General features: G+C 44.4%; 1 protein-coding gene and 1 long non-coding RNA gene across 2 annotated transcripts in view; both read left to right on the top strand.

Annotated features, from left to right (window-relative positions):
• Window positions 1-20,497, top strand: part of MOSPD2 (motile sperm domain containing 2) — a 74,191-nt gene extending 53,694 nt beyond the window's left edge. The window contains exons 10-15 of the mRNA XM_066599187.1: window positions 11,211-11,323; window positions 11,694-11,790; window positions 14,637-14,733; window positions 15,186-15,315; window positions 18,531-18,633; window positions 19,697-20,497. Coding sequence (XP_066455284.1) covers window positions 11,211-11,323; window positions 11,694-11,790; window positions 14,637-14,733; window positions 15,186-15,315; window positions 18,531-18,633; window positions 19,697-19,843 — 687 coding nt within the window. The 3' untranslated portion in view covers window positions 19,844-20,497. The remainder of the gene's footprint in view (window positions 1-11,210; window positions 11,324-11,693; window positions 11,791-14,636; window positions 14,734-15,185; window positions 15,316-18,530; window positions 18,634-19,696) is intronic.
• LOC136625176 (uncharacterized) lies at window positions 46-4,628 on the top strand. The gene is made up of 3 exons (XR_010792512.1): window positions 46-1,271; window positions 1,380-1,482; window positions 4,610-4,628. It is a non-coding gene; the product is annotated as an uncharacterized lncRNA (long non-coding RNA).
• Window positions 20,498-22,288: the final 1,791 nt, after the last annotated feature.

The raw sequence follows: 22,288 nt of genomic DNA on the forward strand, positions 1-22,288 counted from the left end.
GCGTTTAATATGCCATTCTTAATAATCTCCCCCCCCCCCCCCCCCCCCCAAAGTCTGTCGGAAACGTATAAGTGCTTCTAGTGGAAGACGTGTGCAGCACCCTGCTCCTAGGAATGGGAACTAGGAAAGAAGACTTGAGTTCTAGATTGTGGCCGGTTACCCTGGCGATACTTGATATCACACTTGGGGTCCGTCGGTACTTCCAGGGTCCGGGTGTTATCTGGGGAAACCATTCCCATTGAACGATTTCCAGGCAGTTGATCACTACTGGCATTTTTACGAGTATTTTGCAGGCATTGAAGAGGAGAAGAAGATCCGTACATTGTTGTAGAAGACGCCAGCAGAGTCTAAAGATGCAAAGAGATAATCAATTTTCTGGAAACATTAACCCTTTCCAATCCACTGTCTGAAGTCTAAAGACATTATGATTTAAGGCTGTACAGCTCTGTTGTTGGAAGACGTCCGTCGGGGTTCTCTTACTGTATATTGCCAGCCTCTCTGCTGTCGGAGTCTGTCTAACGTGTCACTTCATGCAGTACTGGATTTAGCCAGCAGATAGCGCCGTTGTATAACGGCCGAAAAAGAGTAAGCCCCCTAGGAAAACCAGGATACAAATTGGATTGGAAAGTGTTAATGGCTATAAAAGAGAAAAAAAAAACCTTCCTATTTTCCGTGCGGCGGGTGTATAATGTGTATAATAGGCAGGATACGCATCGGGAGCGCACAGTGTTTTCTTATTATTTCCTCCTTTGAGCTGCTTGGAGTAAAGATCCATTGGATGTTCCTTCTTATTTATTAGATTACCTCTCTGCTCTGCTTCTGTGGGTTCTGAAGATGATTTTATGCATACTTTGTATCGTTATTAAAGTCTCATTATTTCCAATTGTGCCTTTTGGCCTCCTCAGCCAAAGCGGTTACCATTCGTGAAGCGCGTTGCATGCACACAATATCCGGCAGCCGCGCCGCTCCGTAAACGGGGGCTTCGCCTACCTGCTAACACAGTAACACCGATCACCGTTTGTTGGACTAACTATTTAATCACTCTTAATAACGCATGTGTGGAGCGCGAACAAAGTGTATAAAATGATTCTCCTGACTCCGGATAATCTGTTTCCGCTCTCGTGAAGAGGAGGGCTGGCTGAGCCGGACGGGGCCAAAGAGGAAAACGGCGCCGCACCTGCTTCATCTTTACTGCTACATCTAACCCTGCTGTGCTGTCTCTGCTCTGTATCTGCCTCTGCCCGGGACGCAAATCTCTGCTGCTGCAAACTGTAAGTCTCCAGAAAAAAAAAATATTTTTTTTTTCCTTTAAACTTTTTTTCTTACAAAATCGGCATCTGATTTTTACATATTTCAGATTCCTGTATTTTGTGTTACAGTTACAAGATATCGATCTTGTCCGCGGTGCGCCTGATGGTCTGGAAGAAGAGGATGTGCACAGCGGAGCGTGTGACAAGGCCGGCGTGTGACGAGAAACAGACGGTAATGACTCAACTGATACTTTACTTCTGTCAACCAAGAAGTCTGACTTGTCACCTCGCTGCTGAAGCAGGCTGTGGGGATGGCTTCATTACATGTTAGTAGTATCGTTAACCTCCATATAGTACTAGAGTCTAATGTAATGGGCAGTTTAAAGGGGTTGTCTCCTGACAGCCAACCCCTTTATTTGGAGAGGTTCTGCTGCAATCCTTTCATAATATCCCTAGCAAACAGATGGATTTGTCAGGAGAAGTTCCCTGGTCAACTCCCCAGCAGTTGCACCATGGCGAAACACAGTATTAACCCCTTACCGGTACGTCCTGGGGATAGCGCGAGATCACATAAGATCCCGCAGCAGGAGCCGGCTGTCAGTCACAGCCGGCGTCCCGCTGCAACAGCGGGGGGGCATCGGAGATGCGCCCCCCGCTGTTAACCCCTTCCCTGCTACGATCTAAGTAGATTGCGGCAGGGAAAGAGTTCACAAAGGGACCGCACTCCCTCTGTGTCTCCGGCCGGAACTCGCGATGTCATCGCAAGAGCCCGGCCTGTCACCATGGCAACAGGACACCAGACACTGGCATCCTGTATTGCCTGTGCCTATAATCGCTGTACAAGCGATAAGGCATGGCAGAGCAGTAGCTCTGCCATGCCTTATAACAGCGATCATAGGCACAGTGCTGCAAGTCCCTCAGAGTGTAAAAAAAAAAAAAGAAAAGTGTAAAAAAAGAAAAATGTAAAATAAAATGTTAAAAAAACCCTTTTTTTATGCTTTTTCTAATATTGGCATAAAAAAAGGGAAAAAAAATTAAAACCCCACACATTGGGTATTGACACGTCCGTAACGTCGTGTACAAAAAGTTGAACACACTTTTTATTTTGTACGACAAAAAGCGTAAAAAAAAAACGCTAAAAAACAGAGGCAAAATGCTAATTTTTAGCATTTTGCCTCCCAAAAAATGCAATAAAAGTGATCAAAAAAGCTGTACATTCCCCAATATGGTACCAGTAAAAACTACAGCTGGTCTCACAAAAAATAAGCCCTTATAGAGCTCCGTACATAAAAAAACAAAAAAGTTACAGGACTTTGAATGCAGCCATAGAGAAAAAAAAAAGATTTCCAAAAAAAAAGGGGGGTTTATTGCAAAAAAGTGTAAAAACCTAAAAAAAATAACAATTTTGGTATCGTTGTTACCGTACCGACCCGCAGAAGAAATTTAGTGTGTCATTTATGCTGCATGATTAACGCTGTAAAAAAAAGAAAAAAAAATCTATGGCAGAATTGATGCGTTTTTTCTCCGTTGTCATAAAAAAAAAAAAAAAGAATTTTACGATATAGTCTATGTACCCAAAAGTGGCACCGATAAAAACTACAGCTCGCCACGCAAAAAGCAAGCCCTTATATGGCCACGTCGACGGAAAAATAAAAAAGTTATGGCTTTTGAAAAACGGAGATGGAAAAATACCAAAAAAGAGCTTGGTCCTCAACACCAAAATAGGCCATGTCATTAAGGGGTTAAATGCCGCCATTCGTAAATAGATGAACTGTGTCCTGCAGAGTCAGCGCTGCCCCTTTTTAGCAGTTTTCAGCTTTGGCTTTAAGTGGGAAGAACCAAGCTCATAACATAAATACAGCCCCGAAATCAAGCTCATAACATAAATACAGCTCCAGAATCGAGCTCGTAACATAAATACAGCCCCAGAATCAAGCTCATAACAGAAATACAGCCCCAGAATCAAGCTCATAACATAAATACAGCCCCAGAATCAAGCTTATAACATAAATACAGCCCCAGAATCAAGCTCATAACATAAATACAGCCCCAGAATCAAGCTTGTAACAAAAAAACAGCCCCAGAATCAAGCTTGTAACAGAAATACAGCCCCAGAATCAAGCTCGTAACAGAAATACAGCCCCAGAATCAAGCTCGTAACAGAAATACAGCCCCAGAATCAAGCTCGTAACAGAAATACAGCCCCAGAATCAAGCTCGTAACAGAAATACAGCCCCAGAATCAAGCTCGTAACAGAAATACAGCCCCAGAATCAAGCTCATAACAGAAATACAGTCCCAGAATCAAGCTCGTAACATACATACAGCCCCAGAATCAAGCTCGTAACATACATACAGCCCCAGAATCAAGCTCGTAACATACATACAGCCCCAGAATCAAGCTTGTAACATACATACAGCCCCAGAATCAAGCTCGTAACATACATACAGCCCCAGAATCAAGCTCATAACATAAATACAGTAGAAAACCTAAGTGGTTGTATTGTCAGGGCACTAGTGGGCTTACAGCAGAACATCGAAGGGGAGGAGACGGAGCCAGGAAGAGGACAATTCGTGTAGATCCACGAGATGTTACTACAAAGATCTGACCAGGTGGCTCTATAGGAGTGAGATTGCCCACAGCCGACATCCACCTGACGACCCCTACCAGCTGGTGGCCAGTGCCCTATGCAACCGCACAGGTTACACATAACTGAAGCCGGCCACACTGCAGTCTAATGTACTGATCTTATATTATAGCCATCGGGTATCTCAACCCACTGATCAGAGAACCAACAACGTACAAAGGGGCTTTTGTCGCAAGAAATCCCTGGGTTCTTGTTTGGCTTTGGCCATTTGTTTAGAGGCAGTATTTTTGTACTTATTTTTTGTACCTCTTTCGAGAAGTGTAATTGCATTTACAACCCTAATTTTGAAGTGCAGCTTCTGGAAATCTAATGCGTCTTGCTTGCTCATGTCTTAAATTGCATTTTTCTACTTGACTAGTTTAGAGTCCCAGTAACAATCGCAGCATCTTTTTCTGCTATTGTGACATTTCCATCTCCACATCTACTTGAATCCGCTCTCTAGTCTGATGTAGACTCCTTCAGAACACGTCGATTGAATCGTTGACCCGCTGCAGTCCCTCATAATTAATGGCTCATTGACGGCACTGGAGAACTACAAAGCATTTCTCCGTTCCTACTTAATGCCCGGCGTCGCACTTATTGTATTACAGAGAATGACTCTGCGACGGTCGGTCCATGTTGTACTAAATACCCATTAGAATGAAGTAGATGCCAATTACCTTCAGAACTTCTAATTCTATTAACCATTCCAATTTTTGTTTAATCCTTACAGGTGGACGGATGGAGAGTGGCAAGTCAAGGCTAAATAGTCAACGGGTGTTTATCAGTATTATCGGTGCAGGTGATTCTGCAGACGCTTCGGAAATTACAATTTACATAAAAATGGCAATGCTACATAATGGACTGATGGGTTGATGCAGAATATATGGAGGACACGGAAAAGATTGCTCAGTGTTATGAGCTGGGGGTCCCACCATCACCTGGAGGGGCTGTTAGCAAGTGGTCGTGCACAGGACAGACATACACAGAATCTGTAGTGCAGCGCAGTAAGCAATCGCACTACACCGCAGTGCTTGCAGAGGGTAATACACCGGATATGCAGAGTCTGATGAAGCTTGGTTTCAACGGGGCACAGTAGGGTTCCATAGACTTCTATTGGTGCCGCATCATGGTTGCTTCCAACTTTTTGTATGGAGTCTTAACCCTTTCCAATCCAATTTGTATCCTGGTTTTCCTAGGGAGCTTACTCTTTTACTGCCATTATACAACGGCGCTATCTGCTGGCTGAAGCCAGTACTGCATGAGGGGACACGTTGGATAGGCTCCAACAGCAGAGAGGCTGGCAGTATACAGTAAGAGAACCCCGATGGACGTCTTCTAACATCGGAGCTGTACAGCCCTAAATTATAATGTCTTCAGACGTCAGACAGTGGATTGGAGAGGGTTTAATATGACCCCTACAAATCGGGTCAGATGCGGATTTCGATGAGGCTGTATCACACGTGTCATAAAGCAAAAGCTTCTATACATGATGATCGCATTATTTTCTGCTAATAACTAGCTTCTTGTTACGCCGGCTTCTAGTGGGTAGACTTGGCCATCTAGGAGCCTTCATCGCCACTGACTTATAAGGTAGATGAGAGCACAGAATCCTATATACAAGTCTTGGTCTAAGGTTGAGTTCCCGTCTTTTAGGTCGTCTTGGACTGATTACTACTCTTTTATGTGTTACAATGTAATTCATCTTATTGTTACATTTTCACTTATGTTTTACTTAAGAATCAAGTAAAAATGCATTTAAAATCCTTCTCTTCTGTGTTTTTCTTTTATTAACCCTTGACTGCTAATAAACATGATTGAAAACCTTTTTGTAGCGCTCTTTGCACTTTGTGTGTAGTTGGATTTTGTGTTTCTGGCAAGTCGTTGAGTGTTGACACAGACTAATGTCCCTTTTACACGGGCAGACAGTCGGGGGAACGACTGCACAAGCGCTGACGTCACCGCTAAGGTTATTAGTTCTCGTGCAGAACGTTTAGACGGACAGACTTCACCGCTGGAACGCTTAGCACTTCACCTTCTATGTGTAGCGCTGAGCAGGGAGTGTTTACACTGGATGACAAGTTGGCGAGACAGCGATTAACGAACAGGGAATAAATAGTAGACTACTTTTTTTGCATTTATACCGAATGATTATCGCTGATTTAGTTCGAATTTTGAGTGTAATCGTCCAGTGTAAACTGTCTATTACATAGAAATGCCATCTTCAGTATATTACTAGGATCGTTAAAGGGTTGGACATTAACTTAAAGGGGTTCTGTCATTAAAAATAAAAATTCTGTACGTACCTATTCCTCCCCAGGCAGTCTTCTTACCACATCTTCACCTCGCCAATCATCTTCTGGCTCCTCCAGTCCTCTGGGTCACCTCCCCGCAAGCCTGCCAGATCCTCTTCTTCCTGTGAGGAAGCGTACATTGACTTGCAGGAAGAAGAATGCGGGCAATGTACACTACGTCAATTGCGAATCCTCTGTAGCCTGCTTTAGTGCGGGGTCTCGCTGCTACACATACTATATGAACACTAGAGGCGAGCCCCGGCGCATGCGCACTAAAGCAGGCTACCGAGGATTCAGCATTCCCTGCTAGGCACCAGTGACATAGCGTACACTGACCTGCAGGAAGGAGAATGCCAGCAAGGTACGCATCACCGGAAGAAGAGGATCCCGGCCAGCTTGCGCTGAAGTGACCCTGGGGGACTGGAGGAGCCAGGAGAAGATCTGGTAAGAAGACTGCCGGGAAAGAAGTAGGTAAGTATAGAATTATTTTTTTTAATGACGGAACCCCTTTAACCCTTTCCAATCCAATTTGTATCCTGGTTTACCTAGGGGGCTTACTCTTTTCCTGCCGTTATAAAACGGCGCTATCTTCTGGCTAAAGCCAGTACTGCATGAGGTGACACGTTGGATAGGCTCCGACAGCAGAGAGGCTGGCAATATACAGTAAGAGAACCCCGACGGACGTCTTCCAACATCGGAGCTGTACAGCCTTAAATCATAATGTCTTCAGACGTCAGACAGTGGATTGGAAAGGGTTAAAGAGCGTTCACACTGTGTTATTTACTTTGCTGTGGGATTATGTCAGCTGCTTAAAACAACACTGAACAAAACCATTTACTTGCATTAGTATTAGTAAAACGGAGACCACTTTAGTGTCCTTTTTACAAGGATTCCATTTGTTTCCATTCCATTTGGAGTATAGAATAGTGTAGCCTCCTATGGGTGTTGCATGAGACCTTTTTCATTCTTCTAGAGGAGACCCATTTTACGTATTTTCCCCACAGAGCATTATCGTAGACTTTTCTCTGGATCTCCACTAGGACTAGTTCTGCTTTAAGCCATTTCTATTCTTTAGAAGGATCTCCTGACAATAAGGGGATGACAAAATATAAACCCAATATTCAGCTATAATCTGTGGAGAATCTTGCCTATATGTGTTTCCCTGCAGCACCCCCACAGGGGAATTTATGAATTGCAGTGTTCGTTCGCATCATTGGGCTGTTGAAGGAACTGTATCACTAAAAAAAAAAAAATGTATTAATTGAGACCAGATACAGAAAAATATTCATTCTTGCTCTTACCCGCTGGCAATAGGTTTTCTAGCGCTGCGAGAGTGAGTGAAAATGAATGATTATGAAACCAATGATTTTCAATTCATTTGCGATGTGTTCACTCAAGCCTCACTGTGATACAAAAAAGCTGCAATATTGCCCATTGTTTTCAATGGGACCGAGGTCCCATTGAAATCAATGGTAGACGATTGTGCAACAGCCTTGGAATCCCCCATAGCGAGGAGAGAGGGGGACGGAGTTACAGGGAATCTCTTACATACCCCCCCATATTTTAACATTATTGCAGTGTGAATGGGGAATCCTGCATCGTCTACAGAGATGTTACCTTTCACTGTAATCCTACCAGTGATGTTAGTGAGATGACTGCTGCAAAGCTTTCTATACAGAACAGGAATTATCAGCCTTTTTATTACGCTCTGGGGTCAGGGTGAAAATGGCCGATTTAAGAAAAAAGTTTAAAATATAACATTCTTTAAAATATTTAACTCAAAAATGAGACTTATATAATAGGTCATTTTCTGATGACACTTGGCCTTCAGATAGAGCAGGTTAGGTCCTCCAGAGCAAGAAGCACTCCTCGCGTCTTCCTTCCACCTGGATCAGAATCCTAAACAGAATATCCTTCTCTATTACCCTATAATTCACTCTGGACCCGTCTCTATGACCCAGAATGACTGTCTCCCGCTCTGGTGGACTCCTACCATCCAACAAGGTTGTTCATTCGAATGGCTGCCATATCCTGCAACGGCTGACTAGGCTTTCTCCAGCAAAAGTAGCTGTTTGCCAGGGGTGTACAGAGCCGACCCATCTTCTGAAGTGACAGATGACAAAAGATTCCTTCCAGTGTTTTGGTTGGGAGTAGGGTTGGGGATGTCTTCCTAGTCCCCAGAATGGCTAGAAGGTGGTTATTCACTTATCTTTTTAGATGTCTTTCACTTCTATATATATTCTATTCTTGATCTCTTATTTCATACAATGCTCTATGCTCTTGGTGAAGTATTATCACCTGGAATGTTGTTATAGCACTTCTTTAATTTGTATGCATAGGCCTAGGTTTTTGCAGCCTAAAGCTTGAGCCCAACAATGTTGTAGTCATGGGGGGGGGGCAGTGGTTAGATTTACAGCAAAGTCTCCATGACCAGACCACCACATGGACCTTCCAATAGTAGAGCAGTATTCGTGTGGACTATTACTGGCGGTCTTAATTGTGTAATGACCAATCTAGTGGGATCTACCACCGTACACACATGAATAGAATACACCCAGCTTTGCGTTATCACATACTGCAACATGTATTTGTTCTGAAGGGCCTGGCCCAAATATTTCTCCTCTAGGGATAGGGCTCAATCCGTAATAAACTCGGTTGAAAAAGCTGCTGCATCTTCCTCTTCTACCTTTATGTCGATACATGTTCTACTGAGCTTCACAAGGCACAGTGGAGCAAATGCATAGTAAGTGTCTTCGTGTTAACGGCTTTTGCTCACTAAAGGTGAGGCGTATGTAATGCGGGCAAAATTATGTGGGTGTTAATGGAATTATTATATGGGTGTTCTTGTGAGACTCTCTATGATCTACCGCCGTATGAGGGAAGTTTAACCCTTTGCAATCCAATTGCAAAGGGCTTTCTCTTTTCTGCCATTATACAATGGCGCTGCCTGCTGGCTAGAGTCATTACTGCGTTGTGGGACATGCTGCAGGGGCCCCCGACAACAAAGCCGCCAGTAATAGACGGTAAGAATACCCTGCCGGACGTCTTCCGTCATCAGAGCTGCACAGGCTTCAATTAGAATGTCTTCAGATGTCAGACAGTGGATTGGAAAGGGTTAAGATGGCCAATGTATTCTGCGCCCATCCCCCTTCTGTCCTACAGATGTGTATTATACAGGACCACCCTGATTTAAAAGTCTGGGTCCCGGGCACCACCAGTTTTTCATAACTTTTGAATCAGTTGTTGGGCAATTTGTGCCCTTACTGGGTGATGTTGATTGAAAGCTCCATATGGCAACATTCATCCGCCACTTCTAATGTTAAAAAAAACTTAAAATATTTATTATTGCTTCAGTTGAAAATTCATAGTAACTTAAAAAGATATTGAAACGGACCAACGCAATTTGAGTGTGCCACTCGAAACACGTGGGACCATATCAATATTTTTTCAAGTTGCTCGAACTCATGCAGTAATAACTATTTAGGTTTTTAACCCTTTCCAATCCACTGTCTGCCGTCTGAAGACATTATGATTTAAGGCTGTACAGCTCCGATGTTGTAAGACGTCCGTCGGGGTTCTCTTACTGTATATTGCCAGCCTCCCTGCTGTTGTAGCCTATCCAACGTGTCACCTCATGCAGTACTGGCTTTAGCCAGCAGATAGCGCCATTGTATAACAGCAGAAAAAGAGTAAGTCCCCTAGGAAAACCAGGATACAAATTGGATTGGAAAGGGTTAACATACGCTGTAATGAGTGGAGATTTATTGAACATCTCTCCACGGAATGATCCATGCAACCTCCTCTACTGTTTCCATTCAACTGGATTGTTTCGACAATCTCCATTCTGCCTTGGATATTCATGGCATCTTCTAGTACCTAAAAAGACGTGTTTAGTGTTTTCCATGCCACGTGATTAAACACCACTTTATTAACCCTTTTCAATCCAATTTTGGATTCAGGGTTTCCTAAAAGGCTTTCTCTTTTTGCTGTTATACAACGGTGCCATCTGCTGGCTGAAACCAGTGTGTGTGCACCACAGAGGCTCCGACAGCGGAGTGGCTGGCAATAGACGGTAGAAATACCCTGTTGGACGTCTTCTGACATTGGAGCTGTACAAGCATCGATCAGAATGTGGGAAGACGTCAGACAGTGGATTGGAAAAGGGTTAGCATGAAGTCATCCTTAACTCAAAAATGGCTGCAGATATTGAAAAATGACTAACGCTCAATTTCTGTTGATATTCTACACTTGAAGCATGTATCCCATGACCCCCTGTTCCATTGAACTTTCTTGGGCTGAATCCAAGACCACTGGTTGGCCAACAAGCAGCACCATAATGCCGAAAATGTTTCCCCACCCATCTATTTGTTCTACAAAGTTTCCCACTCGTATCTCTTTTTGTTCAGAAGGTTTTCCAGGTGGACCTGACTTTTGAAACCCCCTTAATATGTTTAATATACACCTATTGTACAATATTGGAGCACCACATCTCCCCCTTTTTTTTTTTTAGTTTATTGTTTTTTGTTTTTTTTAATAAAATAATGCCGGTTCTGCAGCTCCATTTTGGTGCAGGACCCTTTAGGACCCCATACTATTATCTTTTCTATACGCTTTTGCACCAATCTTTTTTTTTTTTTTTTTTTTATTAAGAACTTTTTCAAATAGTCTTGCTAAAAAAATTGCTGTACACAGCTCTTATGCAGACCTATGTGTATCCATGCAGAGCTGCACACGATTACAAAAATGGTTGCTTTTTTGGTTTTGATGTCACCAAATCTCCATTTTTTTGCAACTTTACTTAAAACAAGACCTTTTTCTCGGAGCAGCCTAATGCTGCTCTGCTTTCTGTCCCGCGTTGTGTCATATCCTGGAGCGGACAGAGATTTGACAAATCTAAATTGCTGTGCTCTTTGTACCCTATGATTACACTGGGTACAGAGGAAGCAATTTGTGTATGTGTCTGTAATGGAGCGAGAAGATAAAAGGGCCGAAGTAGAACAACAGATCCGACTAAAACGCCTTCATCCTTTCCTCTTGCAGTTACACAGCGCAGAAGACCATTTCAAACATGACGACGGCGAAAAGACGGACGCCAAGCCAAAAAACAACAGGAGAGCGTCAACCGTTTTTAAAGGCCCTTTACTGCACATTAGGTATGTTAGAAGATCACAGCTCGCTTCCTGGGTTCATTGGTATTACTTTTGTGGCTGTGAAGATTGCGAAACGCGTCTCTTAAAGTGCTGACATCAAGCATGTTCCGTCTTCAGAGGCTCGTCTGGCGACGGCCAACGTTTTGCTGATGTATCTCATTTGTGCACCAAAGTCACATCTTTCTGTTGATGTTTTCATCTGTTACCTTCTGAAGGCGAAATTCCCAAAGGGCTCGGGCGGTTTCATTTTCTGTCCTTGCAAATGAGCCTTCGGAAAGTTCTGTAATAAACTATTATGCAACATCTGTCTTTTCTCATTAGAAAAAGTTATCCTTTTTTGTAGACATTGCATTAATGGCTCTGTTCTTGTTAGTCCCGCAGATGAATTGCATTTTGGATCCAAGGAAAGCGGAGAAAGGAAATGTGTCATTGTGCTCAGCAATGTCACCAAAAACACAGTGGCATTTAAGGTAAATGTGACTTTATACGGGACGGGACTTGTACAGTTTGCTCCCTTTTTTTGGTTTTGGAATCCGCCTCTGAAGGGTTCCCCATATACTCCGGACTCCGTCACTACGCTCTTGTTCTACAATGGCTTTTGTTCTGTGTTTTCTGAGTATCCAGTCTGGGAGAGAGATCATGGGGGCACAGGACCAAGTAGGTTTGAATGGCTAAAATGGGCTAAAATTAGTGCATGGAGCACAAGATACAGTTGCAAGAAAAAGTAAATGAACCCTTTTGGAATTACCTTGACTTATAAAATGCGGTCTGATTGTATCTGTCACCATTATAGACAAGCACAGTGTAATTAATAACAGATGCTTGTACCGTTCATGTCTTTTATTGAGCACATTGCATAAACATTCACAGTGCATGGAGAAAAAAAATTAGTGAACCCTTGAATGTAATAACCTGTAGATTTTCCTTTAGTAGCAGTCTCCTCCTCCAAATGTCTTCTGTAGATAAAAATAAGATTGGTAGGATGTTGAGAAATTTTGGACCATTCCATATGTTTTCCGTTCATCAGTATTTCTGGGATGCCTTGTGTGCACAGCCCTCTTCAGGTCATGCCACAGCATTTTCATAGGGTTCAGGTCAGGACTATGACGTGGTCATTCCAAAGCGTTTTGGGTCATTGTGTTGCATCTCTTCAGCTCCAGCTCATGGACGGCTGCCCTTGCATTCTCCTTTAAGATGTTTTGACCCACCTTAGAATTCATTGTTTCCTCAGTGATCACAAGACATCCAGGCCTACTAAGGCAGCAAAGCCAACCTAAGCCATGTTGTCCACGTCACCATAGCTTGTATTCATGATGTCTACTCCACCCCAGCATGAAACCATGCCTATGTAAGTCTATGGGAGAGCGCATGCCCGGGATTCTGAAAAGAGTCCTTTTTCTTTTACGCCACGCAGTCTTCAGAGGGGAACACCACTGGAACCAGGAAGCGGGTGAGCGAGAAAAAAAAAACATCTGGCTCCCTAACAGCACCATAAACTAAAGGCCTATTTACACGCAAAGATAATCTTTCGAACGACTGAAAGATTTTGCAATCTATTTGCATAAAGTGTTAATGACCATTAACACTTTATCATCTTCATTTGCATGTAAAATGGCATCCAGGAGCGGTTTGCAGAGCCCAGCTGCATTGTTCGCATTGTTCTGCTCGTGAATACAATGTTATCTGCCAACTCCCGTGGAGATAACAGCCTTCGGTCTAGTGAGAGATACTTTATCTCTAACTAGCTGAATGATGGATTTTAAGTTCACCTTAAAATCATCATTCACACGAAAAGTGCCCGATGCCCGTGTTTTCATGTAACGGTTATCGTGCATTTTTGGTAGTTTGAACGAATTTTAAGCGATAATCGTTACATGTAAACGGGCCTTAAGTGATAGTGCTGTTAGGCTGTAACCGGTTCCTTTTTCAACCCTTTGCAATCCAATTTTGGATTCAGGGTTTCCTAGGGAGCTTTCTCTTTCTGCCACTTTACAATGGCGCCATCTGCTGGCTAGAACCAGTATTGCAGTGTGTGACATGCCGTAGAGGCCCCCGACAACAGAGCGGCCAGTAATATACAGTAAGAATACCCTGCTGGACGTCTTCCGACATGGGAGCTGTACAGCCTTCAATCAGAATGTTGGAGGACGTCAGATAATGGATTAGAAAGGGTTAACCATTAAAAAAACTATTGTTCTATAAACACAAGAAAACCCCATTGTAAAGTAATTGAAAGGGTAAACAAATTGGCACAGCGAGTTACAAGGCATTAGTCAGCTGTAGCTGTTGGAGGAGTCATTACTCCAAAGGTTCACTTACTTTCTCTCCCTGCACTGTGGATGGGCAATACAACTGTCTGTACAGTATTACTTATATAGGCCTCTTTCACGCGCGTTTATGCACATTTCAGTCCGTGAATTGACCGAAATACGCTTTTTACGCAGCGAATACACAGATTTATGCGTAATATGTGCATATTTACACACATGCATCGATTTCAGTGGGTGATTTTGGTGCCAAACGCTGCAGCCTTTTTTTTTTTTTTTTTAAAGATCAAAAATTACGCTGCGTATTTACGTTCATGCGAAGGAGCCTTAATTCCTAAGGGTTCACTTACTTTTTCTTGCCACTTTATTATACTAGAGCAGGGTTAGGTAACCTTACAGATGGAGGTGGAGATTTACCATTGTAGCTACCGAGATCTAATTAGTACCAGGTTAGGACAAGCTCTACCTGAAGTAGGCAGCTGTGCTGCAGTGGTAAAGTTGGGAGGGTGTGTGGTGAAGGGGCACGGAGCTAATTTGCTCCGCCACACAACTTTCCGGGGATGCAGAAAAAGTGAAAGTGGCACTTGGTCCAAGATCCACTTGGGACACATTGGCGCTTGATGGGCTGATGATACCTGCACTAGACTAACAGGATCTCCAGTCTCCCCATCTACTGGCACTCAGTGGCTCCATTACATATGGGATGGATTAAAACAACCCTCAGGACTTGGAGACATAGATGTCCGCACCACTGCTCTGACTGCCTGCTGTACATTGTACTTAGATGCATCAGTAGTGTAAGTCATACAGATCTGACTGCCAGCACAGGCTAATCAGTTAATGTCGAAGACTAATGATGGATACTAATACACAATGTGCAGCAGGTAGTCAACAGAAGCCGGTGCAGCCATCTTTGTTTCTCCAAGCCCAGATGGCGCTTTTAAGGGTTATTCTAGTGAAAGGTGGAGGTTAAAGCAACTGTTCTCTTGTGGATAAATGATAGATATTTCAGTTGGGGCAGTTCTTTTAACCAGACCTTCTGTTCCTAGGTGCGGACGACGGCCCCCGACAAATTCCGGGTAAAGCCAAGCAACAGCAGCTGTGATCCGGGCTCCACCGTTGACATTGTGGTCTCGCTTCATGCAGGTAATGCCTTGCAAACTCTCGATTTGTCTTCTCATAGCAGCCATGCTCTCGGTTACATTTAGAGGCAAGCATTCTATAAAAGGCTTGTGACAGCGCAGTATAAGTGGCGACATTTCCATCTCCCAGCCTCACGGAAAACCCTTTTGCTTTTAAGCAATTTTGGGTAGAAGCTGTTAGATGGACGTTTCAGATGTTTCTCATCTCATAAGTCTGATAATGTAAGGAAAGCTCAAGACCTTGTCGTGACAAACCGAGCATGTGATTGATTGCACCGGCTCACAAAGAGCTCCTCGTACGGATCCCGGAAAATGTGCCGCGCGGCCAGAATGAATCGCCTCTGATGGGGAATACAAAAGGTTTTCAGTTCTTAATCTTTGCCTGTTAAACTTTTCTCCTAAGTTACTTTCTTCCCTTTTTGTTTTCCTGATTTTTTTTTTTCTTTTGTTACCAAGCATCCGTCGCATCGCTTCAAGACCGCTTCTTAGTAATGGCTGCCGAGATGGAGCAGTCAACGGGAACGGGAGCACAAGAATTGGCGCAGTTCTGGAAGGAAGTGCCCAGGAATAAAGTCATGGAGCACAGGTAGAGTACACAGATGCTTTTAATCCACTGTCTGACATCTGAAGACATTCTGATTGAAGGCTGTACAGCTTCGATGTCAGAAGATGTCCGGCAGGGTATTCTTACTGTATATTACTGGCCGCTCTGTTGTCGGGGGCCTCTCCAGCATATCCCATACTGCAGTACTTGCTCTAGTCAGCAGATGGCACCATTGTAAAATGGCAGAAAGAGAAAGCCCCCTAGGAAACCCTTACTCCAAAGTTGGATTGCAAAGGGTTAATGCCCTCATAGAAGATTGCTCATATTTGATCAGCTGCAATGAAACATTCCAATGGGAACTGGTGATTTGCTTTCTTAACCCAATATAGCTTTTCTGCTATAGCTGGGCCATCCACAGGATCCCCAGTTACGGGGGAAAACATTCCATAGTGACAATAGTATCTGGCAGAGCTGATAAATAAATCTTGGTATTTGTATAGCGCCAACTTATTCCGCAGTGCTTTCAGATAATTATTACTTATTACCCCCACCAAACCAAGCTGGGTTCTCATTTTACCGACCTCGGAAGGATGGAAGGCTGAGTCAACCTTGAGCCGGCTACCTGACTCACGCGGGGATCGAACTTGCAACCTTCAGGTCGTAGGCGAGAGCTTACACTCTGCGCCACACGAGGCTCATCAGGGTCTGCTAGGACCTGGCAGCTCTGCTATGACAGGGGCATCTGGCAGTCTCTTTAGTACATAGCGCTCATTGAAGAGCTTTACTCCTGCACTGTACTTCTGCTATTGCCTGGGATTAAAGCCTAGGACCATGCGCTGTAAATGTACTGCACTTGGTCCTTAATGGGTTAATAATAATTGTTCCTGATGGATAATAAGGTGTAATAAAACACTCAGCAGTTGGGAAAATTCTTACAATTCTAAGACCCCGTGTTGATACAGTAAATCCCACAGTCGCCCCAATAGAGGGATCACTATTTGCCCATTATTTTGTAGATTGCACTGTGGTCATATTCAGCGCCACCTAGTGGTGGCTGCACACTTCCAGAACTTTAGCAATTACTGTGTGTGACACTAAGCAGGAAATTTTGAATCTTTACAAGACAAAATATCTGAAACGAATACATAGAAGATTATTGTATACGATTATTGTATACGGTACTGCCGCGTGTGTGGCGGCAGCCCTCGCGCCGTGTGTGGGGGCCGCCCTCGCGCCGTGTGTGGGGGCAGCCCTCGCGCCGTGTGTGGGGGCAGCCCTCGCGCCGCCGTAGGTAGCGGGCAGCCCTCGTGCCGCCGTAGGTAGCGGGCAGCTCTTGTACTATACAGCTATTGGTCAGAAAATAGGTTTGCTGAACGCAGGACTTCCAGTGTTAGACACGATGTAACAAGCCGCATTATCTGTAATTACTTTGGCATTTAGATCTGATGAATATTGCAGGTTCAGAAGGTTTCTGCAAAAAGCGTGGAAACTTCTGAAGTTTAATGAACCTCCAACTTTGCAGCTGAATAGTCGTTAATTAAGTTTTTACTCAGAATGACTTCTTCCCTCTTTTCTAATAGATGGAGTACATGTTTATTACGTGAAGCCCAATGTTTGCTGCTAATTAGTTCCTCTCCTGAAGTTCAGCATCTTTGTGAAGCATTATTGCTCTTGTTGCTGCTTTTAACGACATTTGGCCAGGCGTTAATGAAGTTGCACTTGAGAATTAGAAGTACATGGACACTTTTAATTTCACATGCGGAGCCATTACAGGTGCAGAATAGAATGCACACCGCTGATCTCTGACTGCTCTCCTTTTACCAGCGGGTTCTGGAAGAGAGAGAAGTGGTAGTATCCATAGAAAGCCATTATGTCATTTCCAATCTTACATATATATGGCTATTGAGTTAGACATTGGACTGCTCTGGTGTCGCCGCTCATCAGGGATCCCTCCATCATCCATCGGACACTCTACAGCCTTCTGAATGCTCAGTGACCACCAAGCATATGATATAGCACGACCTAAGGGCTCCCCAATTGGTTTTCCAACCCTGCCTCCATCCTTTAAAGCCACTTATGTGCGTTCACATATATCCAGCGGTGCGGCATCATTTTCTGTATGTGCCAGAAATATGTGAACCCACCCTTACCTCGTTCTCTAACCTCTTATATCTATTTCCTATAGAATTTAATCCCAGTATGGTTAGCCTTCCCCCCTAACTTGTATCTTGGAAGCAATGTTCTGTAGTCAGTACAATGCGTTAATCCAATGTGTGCACCCTAAATCGCTCTGGAAGTTAATGGCGCCATATAGATTATGGTGGTAAAAATTACTAAATTTTGTGCTTTTGGGATTAATAATTAACATTCTACAAATTAGAAATGCTTCCTGTTTATCTTGGCATATTAACCCTTTCCAGTCCACTGTCTGACGTCTGAAGACATTCGATTTGAAGGCTGTACAGCTCTGATGTCAGAAGACGTCCAGCAGGGTATTCTTACTGTATATCACTGGCCGCTCTGTTGTCGGGGGGGGCCTCTCCAGCATGTCCAATACAACATTATTGGCTGTAGCCAGCAGATGGCGCCATTGTATAATGGCAGAAAGAGAAAGTCCCCTAGGAAACCCTGAATCCAAAATGGGATTGCAAAGAGTTAAAGGGCAGGCTTTTTATTTGTTATTGATGACCTATCTTCAGGATAGGTCATCAATAGCTGATCAGCTGAAGTCCACCGATCAGGACCCTGATCGATCATCTGTTTGGGCGCCCGCTGTGGCCAACAAACCATACCATGTACGGGGCGGAAGCGGATCACTCCAACGCCTGTGTAGTGGCTGCCCCTGGTAATTACAAGTGCAGCTCTCGTTGATGTTATATAGGAGCTGTACCTGCAATTACCCGCATCGGCCACTACAGAGGAGTCGGAGCGATCTGTTTTGCCGGTGACAGCGGATCGATCAGGGTCCTGATCAGTTGACTCCAGCTGATCAGCTATTGATGACCTGTCCTGGGAATAGTAGTCCTCAATTTAAAAAATGCCTGGTTAACCCTTTTAAGACCCAGTAGTTCTATACTTTCCGTCCAGCGTTGTTGTGGTATTATTGACTCTTCAGTGTTCCCGCGTATGAGTAACCGCAGACACCGGCTGTAGCTCCTCCTGGCACAGGTGCCAATCTCCTTAAGTGCCCTGAACACCAGACTATGTCCCAGTGATTATTATTGCCTTTATGACCGCCATCCTGTCCTTGGTTTCAGATTAAGATGCCACGTTGTTGAAACCAACAAGCCAGCCACATTGGGATTAAAGGAAAACGCACTGAACAGACCGTTGTCCAGCAACGAGGACCTGCACTTCAAGGTGATGAAGGTTCTTACTGGGATTATTTATCATGTACAACACACACACGGTGATTCAAAAGTCAGGGCCACCCTAGAATACCTCATAATTCAGCATAACAACTTCATTAGTGCCCAACATGACCTCATCCATAACGTGAAAATGGTTGAGGGTAAAAATAAATGACTCTACCTATCAAATTCTACCCTTAAATCATGTATTCCACGATCCTCTTTCCACTGACTTTCCTTCGGATAAGTTCAAGATGGGCAAAGTGCCAAAAAGTTTTCCCTCCACCCATCTAAGTGTTCTACAACGTTTTCTACTTACATCTCTCTCCATTCCAAAGATATTTTGGGTACTCTGACTCTTAAATCACCCAGTATAGTAGATTGCTCTATAGCAATGATGGGCGGCTGAATGAGAGAGTCACCATCCTGGCTAGATGTCAATCGGAGAAATAGACCCATAGCTTGTTACCCTGGCCACACTGCCAAAAGTCAGTACAGAGTTCCCCGAGTGTCCAGTGGCCTCATAAGAAGACTGTATTGTAAATGGTAGCTGGGGACCCGATCACAAACCTTCTATTAGGGCACTGGCACTGCAAGGTAACCCCTCTGTTTCCTGCGGATGGTAGACTATCGTGTGCCCAGGCCCGTGATGGCGAACCCTCTTTCATGTAATTTATTTATTACCTCCACCAAGCTGGGTACTCCTTTTACCAACATCGAAGGGATGGAAGGCTGAGTTAACCTTGAGCCGGCTACCTGAACCATGCAGGGATTAAACCTGCAACCCTCTGGTCAGGAGCAATGACATTCAATTCATAAATTTCCAGGATCAATTACAGAGGAACGACACAGTGCAGATTTCTAAAAAATAAAAGTTTCTTGAGAGTGCAAGTACTTAGTAAAACGGGCACGTCCGGGGGGACACCGGCGCCTCTAACAGCATATTATGTTACAGTAGCACAGCTATGAAATCCATGATTCTCGGCACACAATCAGCGACTTATTGCCTAAAACCAGCCCTTTTTGTACCCTCCCTCATTCTTCCCACTAGCCTGTGCTATTTCCTCTTGCAGATAAATCAACTTCTAGAAACCAACCGGCGACTGGAGGAGCAGCTGGGGCGCTGCGTCTGGTACCAGCACCTGATAACACTGCTGCTGTCTCTATTGGTGGCCGTAGTCTCCGCCGTCATATACTCACTGAAGGACACGGGCAGATAATCCATTCCCTACCCGGACAAGTTGGGATTTGACGACCAGACAAAAAATAATTCCACTTGCTATTCCCAAGGTGTCTTCTGATAGAACCAAAGTGGCCTTTTGTGTTCGGCATATAACAGAACTATACCATGATGTGACTAACGGTCATGGAGAGGACGGCAAGGAGGACGGTGGGACGGAGAGTCCCAGTATCTCAGGTTATATCGGTGCTTCTACTAAGAATCCTTGAGGGGATCGTGTTCAGTTTGTTTGTTTGTTTGCATACATTTGGTTGGCAAGAAGGTAATAAGGTACAGAAGAAAGGAGGGAATTGACTGAAGCCAAATGACTGTTGCCGTCTTTTGAATGGGATCCCTTCTTTTTGCCCCTCTGTTGGGTCCCTTTTTGTGTTCCTTATCTGTGTATTCTTTAGTACCAGTTCCGAAAAGCGTTCAACCTAAGAATTTGACTGTATGATCCTCTGTTCTTAAAGAGGGTTTTTTTTTGTAGATTAAACCCCCACTTGCTATAAACATTAAAGGGGTTGTCCAGTTGTAAAATACTGATGGCATTGGGATAGGGGATCTACAGGTATCTCCAGCCCAGGGCCCGATTAGTGCACTGAGTTGATTTCTGCTGGAAGCACACAACTCCATTCCCACTGTAGTGGCCAGGCTTGGTATTACAGGAAAGTTGCCATTCACTTCAATGGAGACTCTGCCTATAATACCAAGCCTGACCACTGCAGTGCGAATTCTGCTGTCTGCTTCTTGCACAAGCACACTGTTGGGGATCCTGTGCTGGAGACGCCTGCAGATCTACTGTTGGTGATCTATTCTGCGGGTAGGCCATTAATAATTTTCGGCTGGACAACCCCTTTAGTTTTATAAGCAACGTACCTTTTCAGAAAAGCACTCCGGTGGCACGCCGCATGCTTTGTGACATCACTGATCCTTCTGGCTCCAGTGTTGTCCCATGTAGAAGTCACATGGGCTTAGAGACGATAGGCTCAGCACAGTATACTGGATGTCACTGGTGGTGCCCTGTTTTGGGCAGACATGTCACCGCTGTGGCATTGTGAACAAAGACCAATGTGGAGAACCTGGGCTGCGGTGCTGGAGCAGCGGCCACTTACTAGGTATGATCTGCTTCTTCTTTTTTTTTTTCCCATAAGATTCACTCCCGCTGCCACATCTTTTATGAAGAAATCGGACGACCCCTTTAACAACGTCAAAATTCTCACACCTGATTTCCTGCAGAACTTTAAATGGCAGCGGATAACTAAGGCCAGCCATAAAAAGTAGATAGCAGTCAGCCAGATGGTTGCTCAGCCAACGACTGTTCATTCTAGCATCACTCCGTATATACTTGCATGCTCATGTTGAAATCCAGCTACCTGACCCTAGTTTCCAAATGTCTGCTTATGGAGGAGAGTCATGACACCCCCATACAGAACAGATGGTTGGCCGTTTCCACCAAAATTGGCTAGTTTGGCCAACAAACACCTGTTGCATCTGGCCGATTTGAAGGGGTTTTCTGGGCATTTAACCTCTCGATCCTCAGCACAGGTCATGAATAGTTGATCAGCAGGCGTCCACCGTTTGACTGCTCAGGACCCCTGGCGATCAGCTGATCGTGGACCTCACAGTCACTGCAGCAGGCCTGATATTGACAGCTCCATCCGCATTGGGGTCAGAGCTGGAAGTGTAATAGGCTTCACTCACGTTAAAATCAATGGGTGCTATACCATCTATTGTACTTCTGGCTCTGTCCCCACTGCAGTGATACCAGGAAGAGGGGGGGGGGCCTGGGTGCTAGACCCCCACCGATCAACTATTGATGACCTATCCTCAGGCTATTGCTAGGGGTTAAATGGCTGGAATACCCCTTTAACTTTGGCTAATCATAGGGTGGTCATGTGGGCTGAAATCCTTCCAACCTGATTGTTTTAGGCACATTGTATGGCCAGTGAGACCGGGGCATGAAAGGGGGGGGGGGGATTTAGAGACTTCACTTCATCAGTCAGGCTGGGAGACACCTTATACAATACTATGATCATATTCTAGATGTCTCTTTATTATTAGGTGTTGTCGCCGGTCTGACACTCTCTACAGTAGACATTATAAGAGTGCGGAGAGAAGACCCTTGACTCTCAGGCCGGCTCGTGCTGCAAATAAACTGGGCTGCATTGACAGCAGGTCCTCTGGACGGAGCCGATAGGGGGGGAACACCTTGAAAGTTTTGTCCAGATTGGTTTTATGCGCATAACATTTCAGTAATTATGTTTAATTAGGTTTATATGAGAATCGTTAGCTCTTGGACAGGATGGAGCTCCTCTAAGGAAACTGCTGGAAACAAGCGACTCCTAGGGCGGCTGACCTGATGATCCTAGGTGTGTAGACCTATGTGTGTGCTTGTTCTCTCGCCTCCCGTGTAATCGGTACATGTCGGCTATAGATATCTGCT

Source organism: Eleutherodactylus coqui, chromosome 4 (genome assembly GCF_035609145.1).
Source record: "Eleutherodactylus coqui strain aEleCoq1 chromosome 4, aEleCoq1.hap1, whole genome shotgun sequence".
NCBI lineage: Eukaryota > Metazoa > Chordata > Amphibia > Anura > Eleutherodactylidae > Eleutherodactylus > Eleutherodactylus coqui.